This window comes from Bos grunniens, chromosome 15 (genome assembly GCF_055505025.1).
Source record: "Bos grunniens cultivar Pamir isolate PY7600 chromosome 15, Bosgru_T2T1.0, whole genome shotgun sequence".
Taxonomy (NCBI): domain Eukaryota; kingdom Metazoa; phylum Chordata; class Mammalia; order Artiodactyla; family Bovidae; genus Bos; species Bos grunniens.
The window spans coordinates 672469-687323 of record NC_141179.1 but is presented as its reverse complement, the minus strand read 5'-3'; the positions used below and the strand labels follow the sequence as shown (position 1 = coordinate 687323).

At 36.4% G+C, this 14855-nt stretch overlaps 1 protein-coding gene and 1 pseudogene across 1 annotated transcript; one reads left to right on the top strand and one right to left on the bottom strand.

Moving 5' to 3' along the window:
• Positions 1 to 6058: 6058 nt before the first annotated feature.
• On the top strand, positions 6059 to 7019 carry LOC147357200 (olfactory receptor 5M9). The gene has a single exon (XM_086341941.1). It carries the CDS (start codon positions 6078 to 6080, stop codon positions 7017 to 7019), a length of 942 nt encoding a protein of 313 aa, XP_086198067.1. The 5' UTR covers positions 6059 to 6077.
• Positions 7020 to 12829: 5810 nt separating this feature from the next.
• On the bottom strand, positions 12830 to 13786 carry LOC147357199 (olfactory receptor 8U3-like; annotated as a pseudogene).
• Positions 13787 to 14855: the final 1069 nt, after the last annotated feature.

Genomic DNA, 14855 nt, shown 5'->3' with positions numbered 1-14855 from the left:
CTGCAAATTTTATACTCTGCAATGCAGATTAATGCAATCACATTTTTAATTTTTTTCCTCTTTTTGAAGAGGAGACTAAGACCTTACTTGTGGACCTATTTGTTATCACAGTGTTTGATTGTCTGGAATTATATACTTGGGGAATATTAATATTTATATTAATAGTTGATATAAAAATTCATAAGAATATCTTGCTACCATAGGGACTGACAAGAATTTTTGCTCTTCAGGTTTTGACTTTTATGTCTTCTCTACAAAAACCAGTGATTTTCACATTGTGTTTTAAAATGTATCTGAGTGGAATTGAAGGTATTGCGTCATTGGGAATTATTGTTATTGTTCAGTCACTAAGTTGTGTCCTACTGTTTGCCATCCCATGGACTGTAGCATGCCACACATCCCTGTCTTTCACTATATTGGACAAAAATTATACTTTTGCTGTATTGTGTGTTTGTATAAAATTCCTAAAAAGTTAATGAAAGTGATTTTTTTAATTTGTAAATTATATATTCTATAGGCTTAATTGCTTTAAAAGATGATGCACAGTTATTTAACAAAGTGGCTCTCTATAAGAAATTACTTCAGTCATCTGGCCCTAGGACTATAGGATCACCAAACCTTGAGAGGCTTAGATAATGGTGGTCCAAGAACTCTGGTTTTAGGGCTCTAGGGCATTGCCAAGCTCTTCTGGTTCATCAAGCATGAATTATCAAAAGGATAAAATTTCCCCTTTTTTGGAGGATAATCAAACTGAATTTTAAATGTAGAGAAATAGAATATTAGAAAAAGTTATCAAAGAGGCAGCAGTGATATAAAGTTATTAAGAGTGTACCCTTAGAGTCCAATTAATTGGTTTGCATTTCCATCTGGCCAATTTGCACATGTCTGATCCAAGGAAAGCCTCTTAGTCTGTCAGTGCTTCAGTTTTCTCATTGTTTAGAAAGATACACTAATTTGAACCTCTCTCATGAGACCTTTGCTTACAAAAGATTTTGTAAGGATTCAACAAAAGTTAGCTATTATCTTACCTTAAAGCTGAGACTGCTGCCACTAGAACAATTTTTAATAGAAATTTTATTAGTTATGAACACAGTAATACATTCTATGAAGCTGATCTGGAGATCAGGATGCTTAAAAATCATGTGTGACTATCCATGAATGTCTACAATATATAACAACTAATGTAGTCAGTTTGAAGTGTTCTAAAATGAATGAGACAAACTCTACTATTACAGAGCTAGTGATTATGACAAGTGGAAGAAAACCCACATATCACACAGGAAGGGAAATTGGAGAAGTAGTATTATTACTTTATGTTTCTTAGGTGCCTTGATGATTTTTTATATTTTCTATATTTAGTTGCTGTTGTTGTTCAGTCACTAAGTTGTATTCAGCTATTTGAGACTCCATGCACTGCAGCATGCCAGGCTCCTCTGTCCTTCACTATGTCCCAGAGTTTGCTAAGGCTCATGTCCATTGTGTTGGTGATGCTATCTAACCATCTCATCCTCTTATAATTAGTAGTACCAATAATCCAAATCGAACTCTGTTAATTAGTTAATTATGGCTTCACCAAGAAGAGTCAAGAGTTTTTATATATGAAAATTCTTGGTCTTAGCTCTATCTCCCAGTCAAAATCATCAACTCATATCTGGCTTAGTATATCCACACTTAGCAGCCAGAAGATCTACAGTCATGAAAATATAGGGTACAGGTGAATCCAGACCAGAACTGAAATATGAGTGCCTATGTTATGTGCCCAAATCATTTTCTCTGTGGTGCATTTAATACCCATATGAATGATTTCAGAGGTAGGAAAATAGTTCACAGATATTAATCAAATTACAAATTGTGAGTTGCTACCCTTTTCCAACAACACAAGAGAAGACTCTACACTTGTACATCACCAGACGGTCAACACTGAAATCAGATTGATTATATTCTTTGCAGGCAAGGATGGAGAAGCTCTATACAGTCAGCAAAAACAAGACCAGGAGCTGACTGTGGCTCAGAACATGAACTCCTTATTGCCAAGTTCAGACTTAAATTGAAGAAAGTGGGGAAAACCACTACACCATTCAGGTATGGCCTAAATCAAATTCCTTATTATACAGTGGAAACGAGAAATAGATTTAAAGGACTAGATCTAATAGACAGAGTGTCTGATGAACTATGGATGGAGGTTTGTGACATTGCAAAGGAGACAGGGATCAAGACCATCCACAAGAAAAGAAATGCAAAAAAGCAAAATGGCTGTCTGAGGAGGCCTTACAAATATCTGTGAAAAGAAGAGAAGCAAAAGGCAAAGGAAAAAATGAAAGATATACCCATTTGAATGCAGAGTTCCAAAGAAGAGCAAGGAGAGATAAGAAAGCCTTCCTCAGTGATCAATGCAAAGAAATAGAGGAAAACAATACAATAGGAAAGACTAGAGATCTCTTCAAGAAAATTAGAGATACCAAGGAATATTTCATGCAAAGATGGGCTCAATAAAGGACAGAAATGGTATGGACCTAACAGAAGCAGAAGATATTAAGAAGAGGTGGCAAGAATACAGAGAAAAACTATGCAAAAAAGATCTTCATGACCCAGATAATCATGATGGTGTGATCACACACCTAGAGCCAGACATCCTGGAATATGAAGTCAAGTGGGCCTTAGGAAGTATCACTATGAACAAAGTGGAAGTGATGGAATTCCAGTTGAGCTATTTCAAATCCTGAAAGATGATGCTGTGAAAGTATTGCATTAAATATGCCAGCAAATTTGGAAAACTCAGCAGTGGCCACAGGACTGGAAACGGTCAGTTTTCATTTCAATGCCAAAGAAAAGCAATGCCAAAGAATGCTCAAACTACCACACAATTGCATTCATCTCACATGCTAGTAAAGTAATGCTCAAAATTCTCCAAGCCAGGCTTTAGCAATATATGAACCGTGAACTTCCAGATGTTCAAACTGGTTTTAGAAAAGGCAGAGGAACCAGAGATCAAATAGCCAACATCCACTGGATTATCAAAAAAGCAAGAGAGTTCCAGAAAAACATCTATTTTTGCTTTATTGACTATACCAGAAATTTTGACTGTGTGGTTCACAATAAACTGTGGACAATTCTGAAAGAAATGGGAATACCAGACCACCTGACCTGCCTCTTGTGAAACCTGTATGCCGTTCAGGAAGCAACATTTAGAACTGGACATGGAACAACAGACTGGTTCCAAATAGTAAAAGGAGTACAGCAAACCTGTATATTGTCACCCTGCTTATTTAACTTCTATGCAGAGTACATATCATGAGAAACACTGAGCTGGAAGAAGCAGAAGCTGGAATAAAAATTGCCAGGAGAAATATCAATAACCTCAGATATGCAAATGACACCACCCGTATGGCAGAAAGTGAAGAACTAAAGAGCCTCTTGATGAAAGTGAAAGAAGAGAGTGAAAACATTGGCTTAAAGCTCAACATTCATAAAACTAACTTCATGGCATCCGGTCCCATCACTTCATGGAAAATAGATGGAGAAACAGTGGAAACAGTGGCTAAATTTATTTTGGGGGGCTTCAAAATCACTGCAGACGGTGATTGCAGCCAAGAAATTAAAAGATACTCCTCCAAAGGAAGGTCATGACCAACCTAGACAGCATATTAAAAAGCAGAGACATTACTTTGCCAACAAAGGTCTGTCTAGTCAAGGCTATGATTTTACCAGTGGTCATGTATGGTTGTGAGAGTTGGACTATAAAGAAAGCTGAGCACCAAAGAATTGATGCTTTTGAACTATGTTGTTGGAGAAGACTCTTGAGAGTCCCTTGGACTGCAAGGAGATCCAACCAGTCCATCCTAAAGGAGATTAGTGTGGGTGTTCATTGGAAGGACTGATGTTGAAGCTGAAACTCTGGTATTTTGGCCACCTGATGCAAAGAGCTGATTTATCTGAAAAGACCCTGATGTTAGGAATGACTGAAGTTAGGAGGAGAAGGGGATGACAGAGGATGTGGTGGTTGGATGGCATCACCGACACAATGGACATGAGTTTGGGTAAACTCCAGGATTGGTGATGGACAGGGAGGCTTGGTGCACTGCGGTTCATGGGATCGCAAAGAGTCTGACACTACTGAGTGAACTAAACTGAACTGAACTTATTGGAGGGAGCCATGATACAATCATAGAGTTTATACACTTTTTAAAATAGTTCCTCTTCTAACTTTTTGTATATTTATTTTCCTCAATATTTTTATATAACTGGCTACTTGCCCATAACTGAAAAGTCAATCCTCAAAGAGATCTTTGACTACTCTGTGTGCATCCTGCTTCTGCTTATTTCTCTGTTTATCAGCATGCTCCATTTTTGTCTCACAGTAGTTCCATTCCCTAAATTGTCTCATTTGTATGCTTTTCATTCACTCATTTTCAAAAAGAATCAATAATGATACAAACCAGAATCTCACATAGCTTGTTCAATTTCATACTATAAAACTTAAGCTACTTCTAGATACTTCTAAAATACCTCTTAGATATAATGTAATACATAATAAATATAACATAGCAAATATATTTGGCATAAAATTGGTTTTAATGTCTGTAAATTAATTATTATAAGCAATTATAACTACAGCCCATTTTATGTCATAATATTCTCTTCAAGCAATATTATTATGAGGATCTTAAATTCCCAAGATGATGTTAATCCTACAGATGCATCCCTAAGTACTCAGAGCAGTTTACTTCTCAGAAGACTTATCTGGGGAAGTATATTAAACAGAGAAAACATTCCTTGTGGACATTTTCCTTGTAATGGCATTGAATTTGAAAATAAATAATTGGACATATAATGGATTGTTGCTTAAAAGCAGTAGAATCTGAAATAGGACAGTAATTTTAAAAACATGGCACCTGAATTTTATATGTAAATAGAATTTATCAATTGATATAATTTTGATATGGTGATTGAACCACTTGCAGTTTACTTTTCTAAGATAGCTGTTAAATTGATACAGTCTGTGTCGTTAAATACCTGTTACCTCATCCTGCAAGGAGCAGTAATCAAGCAAGTGAAATATATAGCTAAATAAAATAAAACATGACTAGGATTTTCATAAGATGAAAGCTTTTTATATCCTATGCTGGCATAGTGTAGAAAGGTATGCCAAGGTATGACTAGATTGTAAGACCAAGATTTAAGACAATCATCCCATAAAATTGTGTAGATAAGAAGATATCTTCTGGACTTCCTTGGTGGCTCAGTGGATAAGAATATGCCTAACAATGTAGGGGACACAAGTTCAATCCCTGGTGGAAGGAAGATTCCACATGCCATGGAGCAACTAAGCCCAAGAGCCACAGCTACTGAGCCTGCACTCTAGAACCTGTGATCCACAGCTATTTAAGCCTGCTCATCTAGAGTCAGTGCTCCACAACAAGAGAAGCCACTGCAGTGAGAAGCCCACACACCCCAACCAAGAGGAGCCCAAGGGCAGCCAAAAATAAATACACAAATACATTTTTTAAAAAGGATATCTTTCAAGTCATAGGGAAATTAGTAAGTTAATATTACATGTATTTGTATTAATATTGACAATGAGAGGCAACCATCATACACAAAAATAGTATTCAATGGAATTTCAATGATTCACTCTTACTACTTCCCTATTCAGCACAAAGTGGTTGTCTGACCTTGGTTGAATATTTATGAGTCTCAAGTCTTTTCCTATAAGACAATATGTTGAAATGGATTTGGTCATTCTCTGATGACTCTCGGTCTACCTTTACTTCTATTAACACTCTATGATGTTAACATCATTGTAATAATTTAGCAAAAACAAGTGTCTGATACTAGTAGTACATGAATGTAATTGTTTTATAGTTAAGAAATTAATAAATATTGCAATAATTACCTATAAGGCCTATTAAAGGAAATAAATGTTATTATATAGTCTTATATTAGACTGTGCAAAGTCTACATTGACTTTTATATTATTTGAACTAGGATACTGATAAACATGACTCAAAATTTTCAAGAATAAAATAAATCTATTTGTTTCTTTTAATTTGTCCATAGGCAATGCAGACTGGGTCTAAATGAAGGCAATGCCAAATTTCACAGATGTGACAGAATTTATTCTTCTGGGGTTGACCAGTCATCAGGAGCTTCAAGTTCTCTTTTTTGTGGTGTTTCTAGTAGTTTACATGATCACTCTGATAGGGAACATTGGTATGATTATTTTGGTCAGCATCAGCCCCCAGCTTCAGAGCCCCATGTACTTTTTCTTGAGTCATTTGTCTTTTGTGGATGTGTGGTTCTTTTCCAATGTCACTCCAAAGATGCTGGAAAACATACTATCAGAGACAAAAACCATTTCCTATGTGGGGTGTTTGGTGCAGTGTTACTTCTTCATAGCCCTTGTCCATGTGGAAGTATATATCTTGGCTGTGATGGCCTTTGATCGCTACATGGCCATCTGCAACCCTCTCCCTTATGGCAGTAAAATGTCCAGGACTGTCTGTGCTCGTCTCATCTCTGTGCCATACATCTATGGATTCTCTGTTAGCCTTATCTGCACACTGTGGACATATGGCCTGTACTTCTGTGGAAACTTTAAAATCAACCATTTCTATTGTGCTGACCCTCCTCTTATCAAGATTGCCTGTGGAGGGGTCCACATTAAAGAATACACCATGATTGTTATTGCTGGGATTAATTTCACTTATTCCCTCTCTGTGGTTCTCGTTTCCTATACCCTCATCATAGCAGCCGTGCTGTGCATGCGCTCTGCTGATGGCAGGAGGAAGGCATTCTCCACCTGTGGGTCCCACCTGACAGCTGTTACCATGTTTTATGGGACTCTCATCTTCATGTATCTCAGGAGGCCCACTCAAGAGTCTGTGGAGCAGGGGAAGATGGTGGCTGTATTTTACACCACAGTGATTCCCATGCTGAATCCCATGATCTACAGTTTGAGGAACAAAGATGTGAAAGAGGCGGTTAACAAAGCAATCATCAAGGCAAACTTGAGGCAGTGAACCTGCAGTACATAATTCTATGTATGCAGCTTCCTGTTATAAATGTCCAGGCATATAAATTCCCTGTTTAAAATAGACTGTATATGGGCAACACTTAAATATACTAAGAGGTCCAGTCTAACACAGTGATGGTTTACTCCATGAATGGACTCTCAGGACTAAGCCTCCTTTATCTACATATGCAAACATACTAACCCTGACCTATTACTGTTAGTCCCAGTGTATGCAAAATTGTGCTAAGTGTAGTCATCGGATAACTCATAAATACATTTGGATAAGCACATGTTAATTTGGAGGTATCTTTGTAAGAGTTGAATATGATTTCTTAGGATATTTTGCATATATAATTACTCTTCACTTGTTTTATAAATAATATATAATTTCATGAGAAAAAATTAAGACTTCATCACTTTTCCATGAATATAAAAGTTGGTGGATCCTCATTTACCAAAAGAGCTTTCCATAACATTCATACATACATGGGCTTTGAAAACAAAAATGTATTCACAATCTTCAACTAGTGTCATGAATCAATCATAAGGTTAATTCTCAGTATGTATTGCTCTATAATTAACACTATTTGTGTTTCAAGCAATCTGTTGACTCACCATAATTCTACTCTTTGGTTTGGATTTTGGCTAGTTTTTCTCTTTATTAATTTAAATAGGTGAAAAATTTAGACTAAAGCCTATCATGTCCTTCTCATAGTTTAAAAAGATGAAGCAATATGGATTTTTTTTTTCATTTAAAATCTAACTTTTGATCAGAAGAATGTCCTATTAAACATTTGATTGCTATGATGAAGCTATTGTTTGATTCCAAATTCTTGTCACTAACATTACATTCTTAGGTCTGTGTTTAGCTGCTTAAGTCAAGGTTTTAATAACTAGAATGGATCAACCAGATAAGAATCTCTGTAAAACTGAATGCCATTGCACTCAACATGTGTTAAAATGTGATCAGCACAGCTCAGACTGGTATCCATTGGGATCTGATTACAAGTTCACTATTCAACTTATGTTGATTGGTGTCAACTTAATCTACCTTCATTCTTAATATAAGTGGAATAAAATTTTTGTCCTTGTTGACTCTTGCTAATATTACCAGCATAAAAGCAAGTCAGAAGCAGAAGTAATTTCTCATGAATGAGTTTATTCTTGTTTAAGGGCTAATGCAATTAAAAGGGGTGCACAACTGAACATGTGTAGAAAGACTCTGAGAAGTAACATTTACTTGTGATAATATCACTGGAAAGATGGATTCATTTAAGCACAGAAAGTATTGTTACTCAGGCTAATTTACTAATTTCTCACAAGACACATTCCCTCAGATTGGTTCTGAGAAAAGGCAGCCAGTGGCAGGAGAGTTCTTTTTCATAACTTTAGGTTCTGAACAGGAAGAAAGAGTACCATTTGATTAGCATTGGAAACTACATTAACAAAGTTTTTTTTTTTTTTTTAATGTTTTCAAATCACCCAAGTTTGCTTCTAACAAGTTGGTTTCAAGTATGAAACAATAGGCTGCTCAAGAAATAATCATATTGACAGAGATCATTGTAAGAGATCATTGTAACTTGTCTGTCCTTATGGCAGACATATTCCTCAGTGTCCAGTATTTTATATTTTATTTTATAAGTAAAACATTTGTCATCCAGCTGTTAACCACCGTTCCCATTGCCCCTTGTCAGTGGGATACATAATGTTGTCAAGTCTTGGCAATGAGCCATCAGTAGAAAGTGGTGCCTGAAACCTAAAGATCACCTTCTCTATGTTAAAGCCATTAGATATGGACTTTTTTCTCTTCCTTCCCACTTGAAAATGTTGTCACTGAAATGATCACTTTTTAGACAAAGATGGCAACCCCATATTGAGGGTCTAATTCCCCTTCCCAAACCTCTTAACTCATACTGCTGCCTGAGAAAAAAATAAATTACTTTATTAAGTCACTGCATCTTGGGAGTTCACTTAGCTATAGTGTTATATTTGCTCTTATAATACTTTCCATAAACATATCTTTGGCACTTCACCTCTGCATCTTATCACTCACTAGGATGATTTTTACCAGAGAATGATCAAGTCTTTACAGAAACTATTCTGGTATTGAGAGAAGGGCATCTTGTCTTCTGTCTTAACCAGAAGGAGAAAAACTCAAGCTTCTGATCTATATTAGATATTAGGTTATATATCCCTTTGTCCTAACTACTTGATGAGTTCTTGGGCTTGTTATGATCTTTAAGACTCCAGTTGTCACATTAACTGGTTTTGGATCCCTTTTGACCAGTCATCTAGGCCATTTCGCTAGCCTTTTTAGGTACTTGCAGGTCTCTTTCTTAAGCTAGGAAATCTCAGCTATTTTTTTTTTTTTTTCTGCACTATGCCTGCAGGTGCAGATAAGGTGTGTTTTCACCAGACATTTGAGCCAGCACATCTTTAACTGTCCTTACTTATTAGTGGGGCTTCTGCAATGGCTCAGCAGCAAAGAATCATCTGCAAGGCAAGAGACATGATTTCAATCCCTGGGGGAACATCCCCTGGTGAAGGAAATGGCAACCCACTCCAGTATTCTTGCCTGGAAAATCCCATGGACAGAGGAGCCTGGTGGGTTACAGTCCATAGGGTCACACAGAGTCGAACACAACTGAGTATGCACACACTTACAAGCACTTATTATGAGTGAAATTGTCCCCCCATAAGATGTGTTAAGTTCCTAACCTGAAGAACTGCAGAGTTTGGTTATACGGTCATTGGGTTACAAAGTCATTATTTGAATATAGGGTCACTGAAGATGAAATTGTTAATATGAAGTCATACTGAAGTAAGGTGGACCGTTAATTCAGTGTGAGTGATGTCCTTACAAGAATAAAGAAAATTGGACCCAGATGTAGGGGGAAGAAGACCATGTGAAGACAGCAGAGACTGGAGTGATGTTTACAAGCCAAGGAATGCCTGGGACCATGAGCAGCTGGAAAAAACAAGGAAGGAACCTCCCCTAGAGCTTCATAGAGAGCCTGGTTCCACCAATACCTTGACTTCAGACTTGTAGGCTCCAGAACCATGAAGAAATAAATTTTTGTTGTTTTAAGTCAATGAGTGTGTTTACTTTGTTAACACAGACTGATGAAACTAATATATTTCTTTAGAGTTTTGTTTCAATGTTAGAACTTTGTTTTTTTTTTTTTTTTTTTTTTTTTTATTCTTCCAATTTTATTTTATTTTTTAAACTTTACATAATTGTATTAGTTTTGCCAAATATCAAAATGAATCCGCCACAGGTATACATGTGTTCCCCATCCCGAACCCTCCTCCCTCCTCCCTCCCCATACCATCCCTCTGGGCCGTCCCAGTGCACCAGCCCCAAGCATCCAGCATCATGCATCGAACCTGGACTGGCAACTCGTTTCCTACATGATATTTTACATGTTTCATTGCCATTCTCCCAAATCTTCCCACTCTCTCCCTCTCCCACAGAGTCCATAAGACTGTTCTATACATCAGTGTCTCTTTTGCTGTCTCGTACACCGGGTTATTGTTACCATCTTTCTAAATTCCATATATATGCGTTAGAATACTGTATTTATGTTTTTCCTTCTGGCTTACTTCACTCTGTATAATAGGCTCCAGTTTCAGCTGTGGTACATATACACAATGGAGTATTACTCAGCCATTAAAAAGAATACATTTGAATCAGTTCTAATGAGGTGGATAGAACTTTGTTTTTTCTTTAGTTTTTTTTAGTCTTCCAGGCTATCACCCTTTCTTCTCTGGGAGCTCTTCAAATGTATCTGAACTATCTTTGGTAAATGGGTGGTTTTGCAGCAACCTCCCCTGAATCCCCCAGAAGGGGCGCCAGATTCCTTTTGAAAGATTCACTAACCTTTAAACCCTTCTCACATTGCCAATCTCAGGTTCACCCTTTACTCTACAGTTTACTATATAGGCTTGCTGCTGTGCTTTTAACTATTTAAATTATACTTTTGGAATTATTTTTTTTAAGCTACAACAAAGATGTTCTATTTTCTTGAGTTTTATCTTTGGCAATTGACAGTCATGATTTCCAAGATTAATTTCTCTGCAACTGTGCTCCCTGACCCTGAAAGAAGTTGATATAAGAACTTGAAAATCAGGATTGTAAGTCATTGTTTCTCTTCAGAATTTGTACAATTTACATCCACTTAGAACACCTCATTGCTGCTTTAATAATGGTGTTGAGGTTAGGTGAGGCATATATTAAAATAAAGTTTAATATAAATAATTTAATAGGGCAATATTGATGTCTCCACATAAATCTGAAAGCTAACTTGACAATGAAATGTGTCCTAAGATAACTTGGATAAAATAAGCTAAAATGTTTCTGAATAACTTATACAATCATTTCTTTTGCCAATATTTCCCAAAATAGCAGACTGTTCAGCATATTCAGGAATGTTTTTGATTTTGCTCTACAAGAATAGTTCACAATATCACCCACATGGTAGACACCAAACATTTGAATCTGAATAAAAGAAAACAAATACATTCCAGTTTAATTGGGTTTTAGATTACATCACTTTACAACCACCCCAACATAGAACTATATTCCTGACATCTGACAACAACCACATTTATAATTTGGTTTTAAACTACCCCTTTCTGTCCCCTCAACCCATTACAATTTCTTCAAATCCCTAAAATATAAAAGGATCTGAAGCTTTGCAGGGGGAATATAGGAGTATGTCTGCATTTTTGTTTTGATACAGAAAAAGAGAGTATGACTTTCCAAAAGCTGACCCTGATTCCCAGATCTGCATGGTGAAAAATGACATAATTTTGAACAACATGCTGCTGCTGCTGCATCGCTTCAGTCGTGTCTGACTCCGTGCGACCCCATAGATGGAAGCCCACCAGGCTTCCCGTCCCCGGGATTCTCCAGGCAAGAACATTGGAGTGGGTTGCCATTTCCTTCTCCAGTGCATGCAAGTGAAAAGTAAAAGTGAAGTTGCTCAGTCGTGTCCAACTCTAGCGACCCCATGGACTGCAGCCTACCAGGCTCCTCCGTCCCTGGGATGAACAACATGAGAACCATGGAATTACAGAGAGAAACCAACAGTAAATCTAGTGGGGATCACAAGCAGAGAGGAATGCTTTTTAGTAGACAGGGTACAGTTGAGGAAAGGCTACTGCATGAAATGACGTGGGGATGGACAGGAAACTTACTTTATCACTTCCCTTTTTCTGTCTCCACAATGTATAAAATAGAAACATTTTTGAAAGCAGTGGCTAAATCTTATTATCAGTTAAATAGAAACTATCCAGGTTAAAACTGTCAGGTGTCACATATGCAAATAGTAGCGATTTGTTAAAAATGTGCATTATAATTTTTATTTATTTTTTTATAATCTTTATGTTTTAGTTTATTATCCCCCTCTTGTGAAGCATAAGCACTTTAAAATATATTTTCTTTCAAGTTGGACAAAAGCAATTAACATAACCTCACCCACTTCTTACCGCGTGAACTTAATTACAATCTCAGTTTCAAGAAGATATTTTTCCTTCTTGCTTTTCACTCAATCTGAGGTGCCCCTGCTCAAATATGACGTATACTCTTAGCATATTTAATACACTCTACTGTGACTGCTAAAAACCTTTTTTATCCTTCTTTTTTTTTGAAATATAAAAAAGATTCATCTTATTTATAAATTTTATAAAAAATAGAACACATGTGCAAAGTCATTTTGCTTACATAAAAATGGTGAAAATAAAATTAATCTATCAAAGATAATAAAAACAACATATCTGCATGAAGCATAGTTCCAAGACAGTCAGTGTTACAAGCTACATTTTAATGTTTATTAGAGACAGGAAATAACATTTTTCAAAGGCTTTCCTCAAGGCATTTTTTACCTCTTGGTTCCTCAGGCTGTAGATCATGGGATTCAACATAGGAATGACTATTGTGTAGTAGACAAGAGGCCATTTTGTCTGTGTCAAGGGAATGGTTTGATTTGGGCTGCAAATACATGAAGATCAGAGTCCCATAGAATATAGTGACAGCAGTCAGACGAGAACCACAGGATGAGAATGCTTTGTGCCTCCGTTCTGCAGATTGGATTCTCAGGATGGCAGCTACAATGTATAGGTAAGAAATAAGGACTGTGGTCAAAGAGCTGATCATGTTGAATCCAGCTAAGATAAAAATCAAGATCTCTTTGAGGCTGGTGTCTGTGCAGGCAAAAGCCAGCAAAGGGACATCATCACAATAGAAGTAATTAATAACACTGGGGCCTCAGTAGATCAATCAAAAAGTAACAACTGTGTGGAGGAAAGCAACAGAAAAGCTGTATAAGTAAGGGCCTGCTACCAGTTGCATGCACACCTTTTGGGACATGATCACCATGTAGAGAAGAGGGCTGCAGATGGCCACATAGAGGTCATAAGCCATTACTGCAAGAAGGAATGTCTCCAAAATCAAGAACTTCAGGGAAAAGCCCAGCTGTGTACACATGCATAGAGAGAGATGGACCTGTGCTTGGTCAGGAGGGTCTCCAGGGACTTTGGAGCTATTGATGAGGAGTAACAAAAGTCTACAAAGGCCAGATTACTGAGAAAAAAGTACATCGGTGTGTGAAAGTGAGGATCCAACTGGATTAAAGAAATCATGCCAATGTTTCCTACCAAAGTTAGGGAAGATACCACTAAAATGAGAAGAAAGAGAAAAATTTCAATCTGTCTCTGGACTGATAAACCCAAAAGAATGAATTCCATCACCCTGGTAATATTCTCTTCAATCATTTGTTCTAGTCTCTGAACTGCTGAAAAGGGACAAGGTAAAGACAGCTAAGTTATCAGGAGTAAGGAATTGTCATCAGATGCCAAAACGTGTGTGTTTTAACTTGAGAAATTATTGCTCATTGAAGCAGAATATCAGAAGAAATAAATATACCCCCCCTCAAACTCTCCTGTTTGACTATTTATAATTTTCTGAAGCAAAAAATTGAGGTTTAATAAAAATAATGTTTATAAAAATATGTAACATTTTAGGTTTAGATTATTTTAGTTATATTTAATAATAGAGAGAATTAAGATATTTTTAAATATCCTGCTCCCATATTTACTTCTCAGTGGAATAAAACTTAAATATGTAACATTTTATCTGTTTTAATAGACATTTATTTTAACAAATATACATTATGCTAAATATAATAAAAGCTAAACAGGATATTTAATAGATAGAAAAGTGGAGGCAACAAAATATTTCTATTTGTGAATTAGGCAAATTTTGGCTTCATATGTAATTTGTTCATTTTCAAATACTACTTTATAAAAGTGAAAAAGTACACTTGTAGTTAGAGTTAGAATACACATATATTAAAAAGTACAGCTCTTTACAATCATTTACTCAATGAACATGAGTTTGAGCAATCTCCAGGTGGGTAGTGAAGGACAGGGAAGGCTGGAATGTTGCAGCCCATGGGGTCACAAAGAGCCAGACACTACTGAGTGAGTGAACAGCAACAAATAGTTTTACATAAATTATTTTCAACACTTATAATTAGGAATTCTTTCTAAATTATCTGGTAAATATTTAGTGTAACAGTAGCCTTCACTCCTGCTTTTAAATGGTAGCCATCTGTTGACAAGAGAAATAGCAATTATACGGAAGTGGTACTCCTATCACGATGTTCAACTTGCATGATGTGGTTTTTGAGAGTTCTATGCTTCTTTCCACTTTTAAGGCTAAGGAAGATAACTAGCTAATTTTAATTTCAGGAGTAAAGTTGAAAAGAAAAAGAAAAAAATCTCACCATAGCAAATTAAAATTAAGTGTGTGAAATAGAAAGAATAACCCCTTACTTTTCCC